Genomic DNA, 20,791 nt, shown 5'->3' with positions numbered 1-20,791 from the left:
CCCAACTTGTCCACCAAGTTTCATCCAAATCCATCCACAACGTTCTGAGATCGTGCCATTTATCATTTTTGGACCAATCTCTCAATGGTGAAGAATCACTCAAAAAATTCTTCTATCAGGATCCGGACAAAAAATGCACATCGTTAGCCTTGGCCGGTCACATGGTCACACACACACACACACACACACACACACACACACACACACACACACACACACACACACGCGCGCGCACACACACACACACACACACACACACACACACACATACACCTCAGAACAATTGCATGAAAACTGTGGCCAAAAATCGTGTCAGAGACACAGAAAAAGACACTACAGACCAATATACTTGGAAAAAATTATTTTGCTAAGTAACAAACAGGGACAGGCAAACAAACAGACAAACAAGCAGGCAGACAAACAGACATACAAAAAGAGACAAGCAGGCAGACAAACAAGCAGGCAAACAGACATACAAAAAGGCAGACAGGCAGGCAAACAGACAAATGAAAAATCGGTCAAACCGAGGACTTGCCGGAATGTACTTTTTTATCGGCTATTTTGGACAAATATGGCGGCCGAACCACGTGACCGATGACGTTATTATTTTTTTCTAAACGAATTTATTCCTAGATTGTGCTCAATAAATTTAATCTTGATCAGATGAAGTTTTGTACTTGTCGAATTATGACATCATAATGGAGGCACCTATGACATCATCATTAACATATTTTATTCCCCATGGAGAGTTCTTTACAATGAGCCACGTCTCATTTTTTTTCTATTCAGCACTTTCAGAGATATAGAGGTGCAAAGTTTTTCGGTTTTTCCAAGATGGCGGCTGAACCACGTGACTGATGACGTCATCTTTATTATTTTTTCTCCACCAGTTTATGCCGACATGGCGCTCAAGAAATTGCATCTTGATTGGATGAAGTTTTGTACTTGTCGAATTATGACGTCATAATGGAGGCCTTGGGCTGAGAGAGTTAAAAATTGGGCACAATCTATTCCAGGGCAAGACAAATATGTGTGTAAAGTTTGGCGATTCTACGTGCAACAGTGTAGACGTAGTACTGCAGACAGACAGACAGAAACCAACCGATCAACATATTTGCCAGAATCTTTTCCGGCAAGTAACAAACAGACAGACAAACCAACCGATCAAAATACTTGCCGGAATCTTTTCCAGCAAGTAACAAACAGGCAGACAGACAAACAGGCAGACAGAGACAAAAAAAAAGTCAGGCAGACAAACAGACAGACAGGGATGAAAACACAACCTTCGCCCACCATCGATGGCAGAATACACCCCTTCCAACATTCTTCTTCTTATTCTTCTAAGTTTTAGGGCGTTTTCAGATCCGCCGGGCTCTGTGCACGCCACACCTGGACATAACTGTGGTGAAAAGAAGAGGAAGAGGAGGAAAAGGAGGAAGAGGAAGAAGAGGAAAAACAATGAGCCTATCCATCATACTATATGGATCTCTCGCTCGCTTTAAAAAAATTTAGAACCACCTTTTAGAACCACCAATCTTCTTTTGAGTTTTATGGCGTTTTCAGAGCCGTGAGGCTCTATACACGCCACGCGCCTGAACATCACTGTGTTGCAAAGAAAATACGTATATTGAAAACGAGGCCTAAGCTATGGGATATCCATAAAACTATATAGGTCTCCCACACGCTTTCACAAAGTTTAGGACCGCCTTGCACAAACGAGGATGCTTCTGGTTTAAATGACCAAAAATGACCGGCAGATCAGACGACACCACCACCACCACCACCACCCACACACACCCTCCACACCCTCCTCCGGTCTCCTCTCTAATGATTTAAAATAGGAGCAACCCGGGTCCATCATAAGGGCGGCATTCCCTACCAACGGCAACATTAATCAACGTGATTTCGATTTCAATTTCCTGGGAGGATCGAAGGTAAACCGCCCAGCATAACCTTTACCCAGGAAGTGTTTCATCATCACCGACATTCTGTAAGTTTAATTTAAAAAAACTGATATCAACTAACAAGCAACACATTAGATATGTTGGACAAACGTTAGTAAAAATAAATCGACAAACAGAACAAAAACGTCGTTATTTAATCTCGATGAGGAAGTAGGTCACGTGTGCGTCCCACGTGTGCGTGGTCTCTACCGTGATGGCGGATCTGCAAATGAGGATCTTAAACAGGAAATTAAACAAGAAAAACAAGCAGTTAAAGAAGGCCCACCTCGTCCCACCCGGTAGGCCTGACTAGTCGATGGACGGACAAACCTTAGAAACCGGTTTTATCGCTCGGATCGTTTAATTTACTTCACCGGATTCGGTGGTTTGACGATCCGACCATATGTTGGTAGCCATAGCCAAGGCTTTGATGGGTCCGTCGGCGGTTTCCTGCGATAATGGTGCTGCTTCGCGTGCAGCATGTGGTTGCTGGTTGCATCATTTTTTGGGGGTGCAGCTGCACTGGGGATGCGATGGCGATGCCTCCTGTTTCCATTGCATTAAGCTCGATCTCATTTTGCGAACCTTGGAAGGATGAACAGGGCGAGTCGACCCACCTGATGTTAATTCAACGCAATGACAGCGGATCAAACTCAAGACTATATTATGTCGAGTCAGACACCTGAACCGTTAAATTAAAGTTAAACCAACAACAGGTTTATCCTGGAATAATAATTTATTAAAAAATAAATACGACCAGATATGGACAGTTGGGAGTTTTCTTACAAGGAAGGTCGACGTAAGGAAAATGTGTGTTTGGGTTGAAGAGTTTGAGAGATTATGTACCGTGTTAATTATCATTATGTTGGTTGTGAGAGGAGGGGGGAATAGTTCGAGTAGGAAGGGTGTGTTGTGGGTAGGAGGTGTGAGTGTTGGTTGTGGTTGTGGGTAGGAGGGGGGTTTGAGTGTTGGTTGTGGGTAGGAGGGGGCTGTGAGTGTTGGTTGTGATTGTGGGTAGGAGGGGGTTTGAGTGTTGGTTGTGGGTAGGAGGGGGGTTTGAGTGTTGGTTGTGGGTAGGAGGGGGGTTTGAGTGTTGGTTGTGGGTAGGAGGGGAGTTTGAGTGTTGGTTGTGGGTAGGACTAGGAGGGGGGGGGGGGTGTGAGTGTTGGTTGTGGGTAGGAGGGGGGTGTGAGTGTTGGTTGTGGGTAGGAGGGGGGTGTGAGTGTTGGTTGTGGGTAGGAGGGGGGTGTGAGTGTTGGTTGTGGGTAGGAGGGGGGTTTGAGTGTTGGTTGTGGGTAGGAGGGGGGTTTGAGTGTTGGTTGTGGGTAGGAGGGGGGTTTGAGTGTTTGGTTGTGGGTAGGAGGGTGGTTTGAGTGTTCGGTTGTGGGTCGGAGGGGGGTTTGAGTGTTGGATGTTGGTTGGAGGGGGGTTTGAGTGTTGGTTGTGGGTAGGAGGGGGGTTTGAGTGTTGGTTGTGGGTAGGAGGGGGGTGTGAGTGTTGGTTGTGGGTAGGAGGGGGTGTGAATGTTCGTTGTGGGTATAATAGGGGTGTAAGTTGGTTGTGGGTAGGAGGGGGGTGCGAGTGTTGGTTGTGGGTAGGAGGGGGGTGTGAGTGTTCGTTGTGGGTAGGAGGGGGGTGTGAGTGTTGGTTGTGGGTAGGAGGGGGGTGTGAGTGTTGGTTGTGGGTAGGAGGGGCGTGTACGAGTGAGAGGGGGTGGGGGGGAGTAGTGATGCACCATTAATGGTGGAAACTTGGTACGAGGAAGCGTGTAGTTGAAAAATAATCTTTTAACGTCGTTGAAATTGCTTGGAAAGATTGAGGTTTCATTTACTAATGCTCTCCTTGATTTTCTTCCTGCAGAATTGGACCAACAGGTGGCACCTTTGTCAACCTGTGAGGATGAAGGTGAAATAAGAGTTGCGGAAGAAATGCTTGATGAGACCGTTTGTGGTAACACCTCAACCTCTTGTTGTGAAGTTGTGCCTCGTCATGAAAGTGGAGGATTGATCGGCACCAAAAATAAACGGAAAAAGAGGAAGAAAGCTCCTGCTTCTGTTAATTTGAAGGAAGAGTCAGGTGAGATAGGAAATTTCCGAGTTGTCTCCATTGCTTTTGTTGCGTCGTTTGTGTATATTTAAAGGAACGTACACTCAATCCGCTTTAGTGAAATCCCAGACTCGCCGGCATCGAGGCAGCTCTCCGAGAATAGCCAGATAGATGTTGACTTTCACAAGCACATGATCAGATGAACCAATTGGACAGAGGAAGACGAACCAACACTCAATTATGTATCAGTAAAATTTTATATTTGGAAAAAGCTGGACCTGCTAGTCGGTAAAGCCGACGTTTCGGGAAGTGTCCATTCGTCTTGGTTACAGCAGATGTTGCAGTGAAGAAGAAGCTTGAGAGTCACCACGTGATCTCCGTGACCAAGGCGGGTGGACACTTGTCGAAACATCGGTTTACCGACTAGCAGGTCCAGCTTTTTTCAATATATATATAAACTTTTACTGTTTTAATTTCACTGGATAAATCACAACAACCTGTATCGATTAATTACTATGGATGATATGATTACGTTGGTATCCAAGACAAATAAATCCATACATGTTACAATTGTTACATATTTGAACGAGGAGAAAAAGACAATGACATAAAATGTCATCGTCCCCCTGTCTTTCCCTCGCGAAAGACATGACTGTCTTTCCCTCGCGGCCCCCCTGTACTGTCTTTCCCTCGCGATCCCCCTGTACTGTCGTTCCCTCGCGGTCCCCCTGTACTGTCTTTCCCTCGCGGTCCCCCCCTGTACTGTCTTTCCCTCGCGGTCCCCCTGTACGGTCTTTCCTTCGCGGTCCCCCTGTACTGTCTTTCCCTCGCGGTCCCCCTGTACTGTTTTTCCCTCACGGTCCCCCTGTGCTGTGTTCCTGGATGTTTTTTTGTTGAATGTGTTTTCATGAATGTTTCCCCCTGTACTGTCTTTCCCTCGCGGTCCCCCTGTACTGTCTTTCCCTCACGGTCCCCCTGTACTGTCTTTCCCTCGTGGCCCCCCTGTACTGTCTTTCCCTCACGGGCCCCCCTGTACTGTCTTTCCCTCGCGGTCCCCCTGTACTGTCTTTCCCTCGCGGTCCCCCTGTACTGTCTTTCCCTCGCGGCCCCCCTGTACTGTCTTTCCCTCGCGGTCCCCCTGTACTGTCTTTCCCTCGCGGTCCCCCTGTACTGTCTTTCCCTCGCGGTCCCCCTGTGCTGTGTTCCTGGATGTCTTTTTGTTGAATGTGTTTTAATGAATGTTTCCCCCTGTACTGTCTTTCCCTCGCAGTCCCCATGTGCTGTCTTTCCCTCACGGGCCCCCCTGTACTGTCTTTCCCTCGCGGTCCCCCTGTACTGTCTTTCCCTCGCGGTCCCCCTGTACTGTCTTTCCCTCGCGGCCCCCCTGTACTGTCTTTCCCTCGCGATCCCCCTGTGCTGTGTTCCTGGATGTCTTTTTGTTGAATGTGTTTTAATGAATGTTTCCCCCTGTACTGTCTTTCCCTCACGGTCCCCCTGTACTGTCTTTCCCTCGCGGTCCCCCTGTGCTGTCTTTCCCTCGCGGTCCCCCTGTGCTGTGTTCCTGGATGTCTTTTTGTTGAATGTGTTTTAATGAATGTTTCCCCCTGTACTGTCTTTCCCTCGCGGCCCCCCTGTCTTTCCCTCATGGCCCCCCTGTACTGTCTTTCCCTCGCGATCCCCCTGTACTGTCTTTCCCTCGCGGTCCCCCTGTGCTGTCTTTCCCTCGCGATCCCCCTGTACTGTCTTTCCCTCGCGGTCCCCCTGTGCTGTCTTTCCCTCGCGGTCCCCCTGTGCTGTCTTTACCTCGCGGTCCCCCTGTGCTGTCTTTCCCTCGCGGTCCCCCTGTGCTGTCTTTCCCTCGCGGTCCCCCTGTGCTGTCTTTCCCTCGCGGTCCCCCTGTGCTGGCTTTCCCTCGCGGTCCCCCTGTGCTGTCTTTCCCTCGCGTTCCCCCTGTGCTGTCTTTCCCTCGCGGTCCCCCTGTACTGACTTTCCTTCGCGGTCCCCCTGTACTGTCTTTCCTTCGCTGTCCCCCTGTGCTGTCTTTCCTTCGCGGTCCCCCTGTGCTGTCTTTCCTTTGCGGTCCCCCTGTGCTGTCTTTCCCTCGCGGTCCCCCTGTACTGTCTTTCCCTCGTGGTCCCCCTGTGCTGTGTTCCTGGATGTCTTTTTGTTGAATGTGTTTTAATGAATGTTTCCCCCTGTGCTGTCTTTCCCTCGTGGTTCCCCTGTACTGTCTTTCCCTCGCGGTCCCCCTGTGCTGTGTTCCTGGATGTCTTTTTGTTGAATGTGTTTTAATGAATGTTTCCCCCTGTGCTGTCTTTCCCTCGTGGTCCCCCTGTACTGTCTTTCCCTTGCGGTCCCCCTGTACTGTCTTTCCCTTGCGATCCCCCTGTACTGTCTTTCCCTCACGGTCCCCCTGTACTGTCTTTCCCTCGTGGTCCCCCTGTACTGTGTTCCTGGATGTCTTTTTGTTGAATGTGTTTTAATGAGTGTTTCCCCCTGTGCTGTCTTTCCCTCACGGTCCCCCTGTACTGTCTTTCCCTCGTGGTCCCCCTGTACTGTGTTCCTGGATGTCTTTTTGTTGAATGTGTTTTAATGAGTGTTTCCCCCTGTGCTGTCTTTCCCTCGCGGTCCCCCTGTGCTGTCTTTCCCTTGCGGTCCCCCGTACTGTCTTTCCCTCACGGTCCCCCTGTACTGTCTTTCCCTCGCGGTCCCCCTGTACTGTCTTTCCCTCGCAGTCCCCCTGTACTGTCTTTCCCTCGCGGTCCCCCTGTACTGTCTTTCCCTCGCGGTCCCCCTGTACTGTCTTTCCCTCGCGGTCCCCCTGTACTGTCTTTCCCTCGCGGTCCCCCTGTACTGTCTTTCCCTCGCGGTCCCCCTGTACTGTCTTTCCCTCGCGGTCCCCCTGTACTGTCTTTCCCTCGCGATCCCCCTGTACTGTCTTTCCCTCGCGGTCCCCCTGTGCTGTCTTTCCCTCGCGGTCCCCCTGTGCTGTCTTTACCTCGCGGTCCCCCTGTGCTGTCTTTCCCTCGCGGTCCCCCTGTGCTGTCTTTCCCTCGCGGTCCCCCTGTGCTGTCTTTCCCTCGCGGTCCCCCTGTGCTGGCTTTCCCTCGCGGTCCCCCTGTGCTGTCTTTCCCTCGCGTTCCCCCTGTGCTGTCTTTCCCTCGCGGTCCCCCTGTACTGACTTTCCTTCGCGGTCCCCCTGCACTGTCTTTCCTTCGCTGTCCCCCTGTGCTGTCTTTCCTTCGCGGTCCCCCTGTGCTGTCTTTCCTTTGCGGTCCCCCTGTGCTGTCTTTCCCTCGCGGTCCCCCTGTACTGTCTTTCCCTCGTGGTCCCCCTGTGCTGTGTTCCTGGATGTCTTTTTGTTGAATGTGTTTTAATGAATGTTTCCCCCTGTGCTGTCTTTCCCTCGTGGTTCCCCTGTACTGTCTTTCCCTCGCGGTCCCCCTGTGCTGTGTTCCTGGATGTCTTTTTGTTGAATGTGTTTTAATGAATGTTTCCCCCTGTGCTGTCTTTCCCTCGTGGTCCCCCTGTACTGTCTTTCCCTTGCGGTCCCCCTGTACTGTCTTTCCCTTGCGATCCCCCTGTACTGTCTTTCCCTCACGGTCCCCCTGTACTGTCTTTCCCTCGTGGTCCCCCTGTACTGTGTTCCTGGATGTCTTTTTGTTGAATGTGTTTTAATGAGTGTTTCCCCCTGTGCTGTCTTTCCCTCACGGTCCCCCTGTACTGTCTTTCCCTCGTGGTCCCCCTGTACTGTGTTCCTGGATGTCTTTTTGTTGAATGTGTTTTAATGAGTGTTTCCCCCTGTGCTGTCTTTCCCTCGCGGTCCCCCTGTGCTGTCTTTCCCTTGCGGTCCCCCGTACTGTCTTTCCCTCACGGTCCCCCTGTACTGTCTTTCCCTCGCGGTCCCCCTGTACTGTCTTTCCCTCGCAGTCCCCCTGTACTGTCTTTCCCTCGCGGTCCCCCTGTACTGTCTTTCCCTCGCGGTCCCCCTGTACTGTCTTTCCCTCGCGGTCCCCCTGTACTGTCTTTCCCTCACTGTCCCCCTGTGCTGTGTTCCTGGATGTTTTTTTGTTGAATGTGTTTTCATGAATGTTTCCCCCTGTACTGTCTTTCCCTCGCGGCCCCCCTGTACTGTCTTTCCCTCATGGTCCCCCTGTACTGTCTTTCCCTCGTGGCCCCCCTGTACTGTCTTTCCCTCGCAGTCCCCATGTGCTGTCTTTCCCTCACGGGCCCCCCTGTACTGTCTTTCCCTCGCGGTCCCCCTGTACTGTCTTTCCCTCGCGGTCCCCCTGTACTGTCTTTCCCTCGCGGCCCCCCTGTACTGTCTTTCCCTCGTGGCCCCCCTGTACTGTCTTTCCCTCGCGATCCCCCTGTACTGTCTTTCCCTCGCGGTCCCCCTGTACTGTCTTTCCCTCGCGGTCCCCCTGTACTGTCTTTCCCTCGCGGTCCCCCTGTACTGTCTTTCCCTCGCGGTCCCCCTGTACTGTCTTTCCCTCGGGGTCCCCCTGTACTGTCTTTCCCTCGCGGTCCCCCTGTGCTGTGTTCCTGGATGTCTTTTTGTTGAATGTGTTTTAATGAATGTTTCCCCCTGTACTGTCTTTCCCTCACGGTCCCCCTGTACTGTCTTTCCCTCGCGGTCCCCCTGTGCTGTCTTTCCCTCGCGGTCCCCCTGTGCTGTCTTTCCCTCGCGGTCCCCCTGTGCTGTCTTTCCCTCGCGGTCCCCCTGTGCTGTGTTCCTGGATGTTCTTTTGTGGAATGTGTTTTAATCAATGTTTCCCCCTGTACTGTCTTTCCCTCGCGGTTCCCCTGTGCTGTCTTTCCCTCGCGGTCCCCCTGTGCTGTCTTTCCCTCGCGGTCCCCCTGTGCTGTGTTCCTGGATGTTCTTTTGTGGAATGTGTTTTAATCAATGTTTCCCCCTGTACTGTCTTTCCCTCGCGGTTCCCCTGTGCTGTCTTTCCCCTCGCGGTTCCCCTGTACTGTCTTTCCCTCGCGGCCCCCCTGTCTTTCCCTCACGGCCCCCCTGTACTGTCTTTCCCTCGCGATCCCCCTGTACTGTCTTTCCCTCGCGGTCCCCCTGTGCTGTCTTTCCCTCGCGATCCCCCTGTACTGTCTTTCCCTCGCGGTCCCCCTGTGCTGTCTTTCCCTCGCGGTCCCCCTGTGCTGTCTTTACCTCGCGGTCCCCCTGTGCTGTCTTTACCTCGCGGTCCCCCTGTGCTGTCTTTCCCTCGCGGTCCCCCTGTGCTGGCTTTCCCTCGCGGTCCCCCTGTGCTGTCTTTCCCTCGCGTTCCCCCTGTGCTGTCTTTCCCTCGCGGTCCCCCTGTACTGACTTTCCTTCGCGGTCCCCCTGTACTGTCTTTCCTTTGCTGTCCCCCTGTGCTGTCTTTCCTTCGCGGTCCCCCTGTGCTGTCTTTCCTTCGCGGTCCCCCTGTGCTGTCTTTCCCTCGCGGTCCCCCTGTACTGTGTTCCTGGATGTCTTTTTGTTGAATGTGTTTTAATGAATGTTTCCCCCTGTACTGTCTTTCCCTCGCGGTCCCCCTGTACTGTCTTTCCCTCGTGGTCCCCCTGTGCTGTGTTCCTGGATGTCTTTTTGTTGAATGTGTTTTAATGAATGTTTCCCCCTGTGCTGTCTTTCCCTCGTGGTTCCCCTGTACTGTCTTTCCCTCGCGGTCCCCCTGTGCTGTGTTCCTGGATGTCTTTTTGTTGAATGTGTTTTAATGAATGTTTCCCCCTGTGCTGTCTTTCCCTCGTGGTCCCCCTGTACTGTCTTTCCCTTGCGGTCCCCCTGTACTGTCTTTCCCTTGCGATCCCCCTGTACTGTCTTTCCCTCACGGTCCCCCTGTACTGTCTTTCCCTCGTGGTCCCCCTGTACTGTGTTCCTGGATGTCTTTTTGTTGAATGTGTTTTAATGAGTGTTTCCCCCTGTGCTGTCTTTCCCTCACGGTCCCCCTGTACTGTCTTTCCCTCGTGGTCCCCCTGTACTGTGTTCCTGGATGTCTTTTTGTTGAATGTGTTTTAATGAGTGTTTCCCCCTGTGCTGTCTTTCCCTCGCGGTCCCCCTGTACTGTCTTTCCCTCACGGTCCCCCTGTACTGTCTTTCCCTTACGGTCCCCCTGTACTGTCTTTCCCTCGCAGTCCCCCTGTACTGTCTTTCCCTCGCGGTCCCCCTGTACTGTCTTTCCCTCGCGGTCCCCCTGTACTGTCTTTCCCTCGCGGTCCCCCTGTACTGTCTTTCCCTCACTGTCCCCCTGTGCTGTGTTCCTGGATGTTTTTTTGTTGAATGTGTTTTCATGAATGTTTCCCCCTGTACTGTCTTTCCCTCGCGGCCCCCCTGTACTGTCTTTCCCTCACGGTCCCCCTGTACTGTCTTTCCCTCATGGCCCCCCTGTACTGTCTTGCCCTCGCAGTCCCCATGTGCTGTCTTTCCCTCGCGGTCCCCCTGTACTGTCTTTCCCTCGCGGCCCCCCTGTACTGTCTTTCCCTCGCGGCCCCCCTGTACTGTCTTTCCCTCGCGGCCCCCCTGTACTGTCTTTCCCTCGCGATCCCCCTGTACTGTCTTTCCCTCACGGTCCCCCTGTACTGTCTTTCCCTCACGGTCCCCCTGTACTGTCTTTCCCTCGCGGTCCCCCTGTACTGTCTTTCCCTCACGGTCCCCCTGTGCTGTGTTCCTGGATGTCTTTTTGTTGAATGTGTTTTAATGAATGTTTCCCCCTGTACCGTCTTTCCCTCGCGGTCCCCCTGTACTGTCTTTCCCTCACGGTCCCCCTGTGCTGTCTTTCCCTCGCGGTTCCCCTGTGCTGTCTTTCCCTCGCGGTCCCCCTGTGCTGTGTTCCTGGATGTTCTATTTTTGAATGTGTTTTAATGAATGTTTCCCCCTGTACTGTCTTTCCCTCGCGGTCCCCCTGTGCTGTCTATCCCTCGCGTTCCCTCTGTGCTGTCTTTCCCTCGCGGGTCCCCCTGTACTGTCTTTCCTTCGAGGTCCCCCTGTGCTGTCTTTCCTTCGCGGTCCCCCTGTGCTGTCTTTCCCTCGCGGTCCCCCTGTACTGTGTTCCTGGATGTCTTTTTGTTGAATGTGTTTTAATGAATGTTTCCCCCTGTACTGTCTTTCCCTCGCGGTCCCCCTGTACTGTCTTTCCCTCGTGGTCCCCCTGTGCTGTGTTCCTGGATGTCTTTTTGTTGAATGTGTTTTAATGAATGTTTCCCCCTGTGCTGTCTTTCCCTCGTGGTTCCCCTGTACTGTCTTTCCCTCGCGGTCCCCCTTTGCTGTGTTCCTGGATGTCTTTTTGTTGAATGTGTTTTAATGAATGTTTCCCCCTGTGCTGTCTTTCCCTCGTGGTCCCCCTGTACTGTTTTTCCCTTGCGGTCCCCCTGTACGGTCTCTTTCCCTCGCGGTCCCCCTGTACTGTCTTTCCCTCACGGTCCCCCTGTACTGTCTTTCCCTCGTGGTCCCCCTGTACTGTGTTCCTGGATGTCTTTTTGTTCAATGTGTTTTAATGAGTGTTTCCCCCTGTGCTGTCTTTCCCTCATGGTCCCCCTGTACTGTCTTTCCCTCGCGGTCCCCCTGTACTGTCTTTCCCTCGTGGTCCCCCTGTACTGTGTTCCTGGATGTCTTTTTGTTGAATGTGTTTTAATGAGTGTTTCCCCCTGTGCTGTCTTTCCCTCACGGTCCCCCTGTACTGTCTTTCCCTCGCGGTCCCCCTGTACTGTCTTTCCCTCGTGGTCCCCCTGTACTGTGTTCCTGGATGTCTTTTTGTTGAATGTGTTTTAATGAATGTTTCCCCCTGTGCTGTCTTTCCCTCGTGGTTGTCAGCTCTGTCACGAGCCTCGATTCAGTATTTAAAATAAATAAATTTAAAAAATTGCCCCCACCGTGGTTTTAGCAATTTTGCTGTGCGGAGTTGAAGGCCGTTAGTCGGCCATATTTAATTGAATTGCGAAACAAAATGATGTGCACATGTATACCATCATGTGTTGTCTTTGTGCCAAGTATGAACAAAATCAGTTCATATATCTCCAAGATATGGTTGCAGACACACGTGACCCAATCCATAAGCCCCCGTTTCATACCAAGTCCAACGGGGGCTAATAAAGGCAAACTGGTACTGATGTGATTGTATCATCAGCGATTGGCATTCTTCCAGTGTGACCGTGGGCGAATGATACAGTGAACAGGGCAGAAAGAGGTTGTGTTGTGCAAGAGCTGAAGAGCACGTTTTTAGGACACGTGGGCTGATTCCTTCCGGCCCAGTTGTAGAATCGGAGGATTCGGTGTACCACGAGTGGGAAGAGGGGAATGATAACTGAAGACGAGATGGGATGAATCTGTGCATGAGAGAGAGAGAGAGAGCAGGTTTCTGTGGAAGAATTCCCAGGCCGAGTTATTATCAGGGGCAGTAGATATGGGAGACCAGCCCTGGAGAGAGGTGGCTGCTTGCAGTCCCCGCTTATCCGCTTTAGTGAAATCCCAGACTCGCCGGCATCGAGGCAGCTCTCCGAGAATAGCCAGAGAGATATTGACTTTCACAAGCACATGATCAGATGAACCAATTGGACAGAGGAAGAGTTTGATACATTTGCGGTAAAATTCGTGATCACAAAGTCCAGAAGGAAGGATTTGCCATTGGGTGAAATCCTGGTCGGAACGTTCACAGATCGAGTCAGTCCCATGGAGTCACAGAAGTCCTTTGCTGAATTGCCATGGCTGGTGAGAGAGGTAACACCACCCATCCACTTTTCATGGTGACAACTGAAATTACCACACATGAGGAATATATATGTAAAACGTATATTTTGGAATTTTTATTCCCATTTACATATTGTTGCGGATATGAGGATTGCATTTTTTTGATTGTGTTGTATTATATTGGAAATGGTGATGAACATTGTTGGATATGGCCCCTCCTGCCTCCAGAGTTGTGTAAAGGTAAAAAGGGCGTCTCGGTAGTTAATTCCATGAAACACCACATTGAAGGACCCGATAAAACCCTTGTTCAGTAGCTTATATCTTATTATGTGTTTTAGAGTAAGGCCTTGTCTTCCATTAGAATGACACTCCATTGCACCGAATCAATTAAGAATAGCTCCCCTTCAATACTTCCATTTCCCAGCCAAACTCTCCATCTGCGGGTAAAGCAGTTCACAAGCGTGGGGTGCACGCCCTCTCATTTCGCTGCTATAGTGAATATGTGCTCTGTGCTCTGTTTGAGCAGGAGGGGCGGGGTCGCCCGGGAGAGGCAAGCCCAGGGCGCGCCACGAAGGGCGGGGCTGTTCAGCCCCATGCCCAAATAAGGAAACAAGCCCGTGGCTCGCCACGAGGGGCGTGCCGTCGGCGCCATGCCCAAATAAGGAGACAAGCCCGTGGGATTACCATACAAGGTCACGAAACAGAGCACGGGGGAGGAGGGCGGTACCGAAACCGAAGGGGGCGTGACAGACCCGCGCTGAAGGTTTGGACAGAAGGGTGCGACGATCGCTGGGACAAGCTAGACCGGAGATACGGCAGATGAGTCCAGGTGCGTAAGAGGGTTGGCAGTCCACCGGGAGAGAGTTCAGAGTTGCACCGGAGTTGCGTGAGAGATACGAAAAGCCTTTGACAAAGAGCCACTTCAACCAGCCCTGTTTCAACCCGCCGAGTGACCCTGCCGGCGTGCGCTGTAAAGCCGAATACAAGGAGCTGCCGGCGTGCGCTGTAAAGCCAAATACAAGGAGCTGCCGGCTCCTCGCTTCCCGCCCGGAGTGGACCTGCTCGCTGTGCCCTGTGATCCCACCTGCTCATCCCTCCAAACGATTCCTACCCTTCCATCCATTTGCGTACGTGAGTTTGTTCTGTTCGTGCTGTCCTGGGTAGTAAACTAAGTCAGTATAAGCTAGTAATTTTCACTGTGTCACCTGCGTTTTCATGTCACCTGTAAATAATCGTGACTGCTCTTTTTGCTTATGTGTGTGTAAATAATAAACCCCGTTACTCTTCTGTACGTCTTCTTCTTCTTCCTCTTTGCATTCGTCGTCTTAGTCTTTTCCACATTGAAGATCTGTGGCGCGATACGGCCAACGTTTGGGTGAATCGGGTTTAGTCGGGGAACAACTGTTCGGCCGCGGTGCCTTCGCTCGGCAAACAACATCCTTATCCGCGGACCGTAACAATATGATATGTTACATCTATGATAAAGTTTGGGCTCATTTCACCAATTCGGAGCTACAGAAAACATTTGATCTTAAATTTATTGAATAAAGAGTTCATAGGACACGATGCCCCATGCCGGCTTCCTATATATACTGATGATGATTTGAAAGATTGTTCAAAAATTGCAGTAGTTTAGCGCTATTGAAGCAGTCTTGTACACCACCCTATATAACAAATCCAAGTACTACAAATCTGGAGGTTCTTGGAAATGAGAAGGTGATTTGTGTTCTCGTGGTCAAGTATATAATTATTCAATTTAAACGAGAACGGCACTCAGTAGAGAACATACCTCCGCCGGGTTGGCCATATCACTCAATGGTGAAGAATCACTTTTAAAATTGTACTAGCTGAATCTGGATCCTGATCTTCACGGAAATTGAATCGATTCTTCCTTGTTACACACACAACCTGTCCTTGTTACACCACAGCTTTTTGCGATATTCTGCTATGTATAGTTTTTGGCCCTATCTCCCAATGGTGAAGAATCACTTAAAAAAATTATAGTAGCCAAATCCGGATCTTCATCAATATCTAATCATTTCGTCCTTGTCACATACTCTCTGTGGTGTATAATATGTGGTGTATAATCCATGCGGCATGGTGTATAATCCGTGCGAAGCGGTGCATAATCAGGGTGGTGTGGTGTATAATCCGTGCGAAGCGGTGCATAATCCGGGTGGCGTGGTGTATAATCCGTGCGAGGCGGTGCATAATCCGGGTGGCGTGGTGTATAATCCGTGCGGGATGGTGTATAATCCGTGCGAAGCGGTGCATAATCCGGGTGGCGTGGTGTATAATCCGTGCGAAGCGGTGCATAATCCGGGTGGCGTGGTGTAAAATCCGTGCGAAGCGGTGCATAATTTGGGTGGCGTGGTGTATAATCCGTGCGAGGCGGTGCATAATCCGGGTGGCGTGGTGTATAATCCGTGCGGGATGGTGTATAATCCGTGCGGGATGGTGTATAATCCGTGCGAAGCGGTGCATAATCCGGGTGGCGTGGTGTATAATCCGTGCGAAGCGGTGTATAATCCGTGCGAAGCGGTGTATAATCCGTGCGAAGCGGTGCATAATCCGGGTGGCGTGGTGTAAAATCCGTGCGAAGCGGTGCATAATTTGGGTGGCGTGGTGTATAATCCATGTGGTGTGGTGTATAATCCGTGTGAAGCGGTGCATAATCGGGGTGGCGTGGTGTTCTGAATCCGTCCATAATCATCTCTACAAAATTTCGTCTGAATCAGTCCACAACTTTGAGATATTTTGTTCACAAACAAACAGACAGACGGGTGAAAACATAACCTCCATCCACCTTTGGTGGTGGAGTTAATGAAGGTTTTAAAGGCATATAAATAAATTAATTCTGTTTTAACCAACATTTTTCCGCAGCATCTATTACACCACCCTATATAACACGTACAATAGTTATCCCTGCCTGTTGTTTGTGTCCTTTATGACATCATTAAAAACAGTAAGGTTCCTGTTTGGAATGATTTTCAGTTTTGTTTGACTGCCAGGCAGACAGAGTAAAAATATTACCTTGAAGGAGCTGTGCTCCAACTTGAATTGAAAGAATGGACGTGCAGGTACGGGGTGCCAGGCACTCCCCAGCCGGCCCGCTCTGAAGGTTCGGATCGGGACACCGGGATTCATTCCGGTCGCCCGGTCGGCCCAGAGGTGGGGGTGCGGGGCCTGTCACGGAACGTCAAAACAAACGGCCTGCCGGGGCCGCCCAAAAGTCGGGCGTGAGGGGCGCGTCCACTAATGGAACGCCTCTCGCTTCCCAGATCGAGGGCCACGTGGTCAGGAGAACCTCGTCCCTTCTGCTTGCCCTGCCGTCCCACCGTGAGCGCTGGCAGGGTGTACTTCAAACTAAGCTTAAGTGTCAAGTGTTAAGTTCCTCCTTGCCCTCGCAAGGGAAAGGCTAGGGTCAAGCTCTTCCAAATTTCCAAACACTAGAAATCGGACGTCTCAAATTAATTAATTATTTGTTAATACATCTCAGTCGCCCGCGACCTCTCTAGCGCGGGCGTCGAACCAGTTCATTTCCGGGCGACCGGGCCGAGTATCGGCCCGGCCGTGGCTAAAGCCGTTGATTCCACCGTAGCAGGCTCGCACGTCCCCGGTCCGCCGGGGCTCCGCGGGTGTCCTACCGTGCCCACGTCGCCATGTCTCACTGAATAAGAGAGTCAGACGTGGTGCCCGGGGACGGAGTTCGCTGTCTAAACATGGTAGCGCTAGGCCAGTGGGACCGCCGGGACCCACGTGCACTCACAAGTTGTTCTGCGCGTGGGCGGCAGTATCAGACCGGGGCGCCCAAACGCTCCCCGGCTAAAGTTCATCCTGAAAGCGCCCACATTGTGCGGACAAACCCCACCAAGTTGAGGGCCACGTGGTCAGGAGAACCTCGTCCCTTCCGGTCACACTGTGCCTATCGGCCGGCCTCGAAGACCGAAATTGTGACTATGTCACCCGAAAAATGGGAGTGACAAAAAGCTGGAATTCGTCCGAGTTACTTTATTCCATCAAATCAACTCGGGTAAACTGAAAAGCCCGTTTATCGGGCAGCATTATATACAAGCACTCGAATATCTCATGCCGGAGCGTTTGCCCTTAAAAGGCGCGACTGGGCGTGTCCGGGAGACCTGGGCGAGTCCGGGCATGCCCGGGAAAGGCGAGACTGAGCGTCTCCGGGCGGTCTGGGCGAGCCCGGCACAGCGATCGCTCCGTGGTTGCGTCCTCGGCAGGCAGGTGTAAGGCGATTGTGTATGTTCAGCGGCAACCGCTACAACCTCACTCCTCTCTGCACATGTGTGGTCAGGACGAATTCAGATCCAATATACTGTAAAACGCCAAATTTGTCTTTCAAATTCACAGTCCGATTAGTGTTCAAAATGTAACATTCGATTTATATCGAGTTGTGCCTTGATCATAAACTGACAAACATAAGCTGATGGTTTGGACAGATGTACACGCATTAACCGAACCGAATTGCTTAACCTCGTTTTTTGCTTCACGTGTGGGGTAATAATACAGCGGGTTAACTGTTTCTGCTAAAGTGATTTGCTCAACTGGTTCGGTTGTCCAACGTAAAGCTTATTTTACCAACTGGGCCAACACATTTTTTGCCGAGTGCTCCATAAACCCCCGCTTCCTCTTGCATCTTGCGAGCTCGTTGTGCCGACTGCAACAACCGGCCTTACGTGCGGTGCCGATTAAGCATGTATGCCGCTGCGACGTACATGCTTATCTTTTCCACATGCTTTTACGGTCCCAAATTATCCTCAATTGTGCAGGCCACACCAGGTTTCGTGAAACGTAAACTAAGTCGCTTGTCATAAGAGCTGAAATGTAAAGCAAGCATATAATGGTGCGCTTTACGAAGCGATCTCGCTGAAACATGTTTGACGTCATGGTTTACTGTAGCTTGCAAGCAGGCAAGACTCGACACCATGGAGAAAGGGGAACCTGAGGAGCCTGATCCCAAAACCGACGAAGAGGAAGAGGAAGATGATGGTCCTGAGTTGCCTGCTGGGGTGACAGGTGAGTGTCTGATGGTTGTTCCTGCACTCACCTGATAAATCAGTCACATTTAATTTGTGAACATTTTGGTTGATTTTGCTTTGCATCAGTTAGTGAAACCAGACCAGATGAGCATATAATGTGGCATCACTTATGCAATGCATTGGCAGTGATTCAATATGACGACGTGTAGGATTGTAACAAGGAGTATGATCACAGAAATTTATAATCGTAACAAGTAGGACCAAAAAAAACTAACGAAAAAAACAAAAATCAGGTGTTACAGGTGGGAGTTGAAATGAAGCGATATTTTGAGATGGGTTTGGGCCTTGGAGCCTCACCTTAAGTGAGATATTGTGAAGGTAAGCAAATTTTGTTGGCATGGAGATGCTGGTCTGCACAGCATGCTTGATGGCGATGTGGGGCAAGGCCCGAGCAAGCTTCAAGGACAGGGGCAAACAAGACATCACGATGCATGGCCTGGCTTGGGGAGTGGAGGATAGAACAGAGCAAGTAAATAAGATTACCCGAATGAAGTTTAATATCTTCATTCATCCTTTCTCTCCATCATCTTACTTGTGTTGATTACAAAAACAACTAGAAGGGCACTTGGTAGAGCGCATACCTCTGCCAGGCTGAACAGTTTGTTTTGTATCCCACTGATAGGCCGGATCTGGATTCGGACCTGAACCAAAATCGAATCTACTTGTTTTTCTCACCAAAGCAACTCATATATGGCTTTTCTCCCGATCTCTCAATGGTGAAGTCGTCACTTAATAATTAAATAACTCGATTCGTCCTTGATCCATATTCAGATCTTCACCAAAATCTAATCGATTCGTCCTTGTCACACACCCAACTCGTCCACCAAGTTTCGTCCAAATACGTCCATAACTTTGTGACATATCGTGCTATATATCGGTTTTAGCCCTATCTCCCAATGGTGAAGTCACAAAAAAAATCTGATCCGGATCCGGATTCGAATCTGCACCAAAATTGAATCACTTCTTCCTTGTCACTTACGCAACCTGTCTACCAAATTTCGTCCGAATCCGTCCACAACGTTTTGAGATATCTTGTTCGCAGACAAAATGACAGACAGGGGTGAAAACATAACCTCCATCCACCTTCTGTGGCGGAGGTGAAAAAAATACAACGTATTGGCTTCTCCCCCCTCCCAAACCTCCCCCCCCCCCCCCCCCCCCCATTTTATTTTTTTAAAAAATTGGCTTATTTTAAACCTGGCCTTCACTTTCTAATGCAGCCTTTTCTGTTGTCTTCTCGTCTCTCGCAGGTGCCTTCGAAGATTTTTCATTTCAGTCATTGAGTGAGGTCGTCTCTGATCTGACTCTTAAGGGTGTAGCAGATATGGGCTTCAAGGACATGATGGAGATTCAGCACAAAGCAATCCGTCCTTTGTTGGAAGGCCGGTAAGGGGTGTTCTGGTCACTTGTTCACGTAGTAGGCCTCCACCTAATTTTATACCAATTTTTATCAGTACAAGCTCCATATTGAATGTGGGAATTTTCCTGTTCTGGAGCTTCTCCAACTGTCAAAATAATTAGAAAATTAATGTAATTGTGGAAGATTCTACTCTCCCGAGAGGATTTTACTGAGGAAGCTGAAACTTCCATGGATTAATGAGAGCACCTTGAAGTTGTGCCTTTGCAAGTTCTGTTTGATTTCATGAAGTTAAAAATATATATATATATATATTTGGGCCCGTCTTGGCATTTTCTTCCTTTGGGGGAGGGGTGGGTACATGTGGAATTATCCAAGCGATATGACCACCACGTATTATATATGCACATAGGCAGTACGTGTTTGCTTCATGCAAGTAACCCAGGTTATTGTCCCCCGTCGCTCAGCGGAGCGAAAGGGAGACTATGGCTTTCCCCTCCGTGCGGGCGTGCGTGCGTGCGTAAGGGAAGGACCGCATTCGAATTTGGTGTGTGGGTGCAACCCACGTCAAAATCCAAGATGGCCGCCGCCATGTATGTCTGATGCCATGTATGTCTGAATCTTGTAACCTGCATATCTTGAAAAATAAGCGAAGTACCAACTTCTAATTTTGTGTGTGGGTGTATCTCGCCATAAGGAAGAAGGCTATTGAAAATTGGGTCGCCACGTCAAAGTCCAAGATGGCCGCCGCCATGTATGTCTGAACCTTGTGAGATGAATATCTTGAAAAATAAGCGGAGTACCAAATTCTAATTTGGTGTGTGGGTGTATCTCGGCATAAGGACGAATGCTATTGAAAATTGGGTCGCCACGTCAAGGTCCAAGATGGCCGCCACCATATATATGTCTGAAACTTGTGAGCGAAATATCTCGAAAAATAAGCGAAGTACCGACTTCTAATCTGGTGTGTGGGTGTAACTAGGCACAAGGGAGAACGCTGTTTAAAATCAGGCCGCCACGTCAAAAGCCAAGATGGCCGCCACCATTTATGTCTGAAACTTGAGATGAATATCTTGAAAAATAAGCAAAGTACCAACTTCTAATTTGGTGTGTGGGTGTATCTCGGCATTAGGAAGAACGCGATTGAAAATTGGGTAGCCACGTCAAAATCCAAGATGACCGCCACCATATATATGTCTGAACCTTGTGAGCGAAATATCTTGAAAAATAAGCGAAGTACTAACTTCTAATCTGGTGTGTGGGTGTATCTAGGCATAAGGAAGAACGCTATTGAAAATTGGGTCGCCACGTCAAAATCCAAGATGGCCGCCGCCATGTATGTCTTTTTTTTTTCTTTTTTTTTCTTTTTTTTGTATACTGAATCGAGGCTCGTGAAAGAGCTAACATTTACTTCACAAACAAATCGACCAGACAAACAAAATACACAAAAAGAGGGAGCGGAAGACAAGATGGGGAGAAAAGGGGAAGCACACAAACACAACATCCGAGAGCAGGGAGATGTGTGGAAGGGAGAGGGCCCCAGGGGAGGAGGCATGGGAAGGGGGGGGGGGGGGGAGAAGTATAAAGGACACCAAGGACTTCCAGGACAAAAGTTGGTATTTCAAAAAGTGGAATTGGGGTGAAATTAGTGGGGGTAGAAAAGATCAAGGTTTTGGATGGGGGAAGATAAGAGATGGTGGTGAAC

At 50.2% G+C, this 20,791-nt stretch overlaps 1 protein-coding gene across 1 annotated transcript in view; it reads left to right on the top strand.

Moving 5' to 3' along the window:
- Positions 1–2,095: 2,095 nt before the first annotated feature.
- DDX18 (DEAD-box helicase 18) overlaps positions 2,096–20,791 on the top strand; it is a 35,800-nt gene continuing 17,104 nt past the window's right edge. The window contains exons 1-4 of the mRNA XM_068133014.2: positions 2,096–2,242; positions 3,804–4,019; positions 17,590–17,706; positions 18,980–19,115. Of these exons, the coding sequence (XP_067989115.1) occupies positions 2,158–2,242; positions 3,804–4,019; positions 17,590–17,706; positions 18,980–19,115 (554 nt within the window). The 5' untranslated portion in view covers positions 2,096–2,157. The remainder of the gene's footprint in view (positions 2,243–3,803; positions 4,020–17,589; positions 17,707–18,979; positions 19,116–20,791) is intronic.

Source organism: Myxine glutinosa, chromosome 12 (assembly GCF_964187855.1).
Source record: "Myxine glutinosa chromosome 12, kmMyxGlut1.1, whole genome shotgun sequence".
NCBI classification, from domain to species: Eukaryota; Metazoa; Chordata; class Myxini; order Myxiniformes; family Myxinidae; genus Myxine; species Myxine glutinosa.
Note: the sequence above shows the minus strand (reverse complement) of the source record. Positions and strands in the feature narration are given on the sequence as shown.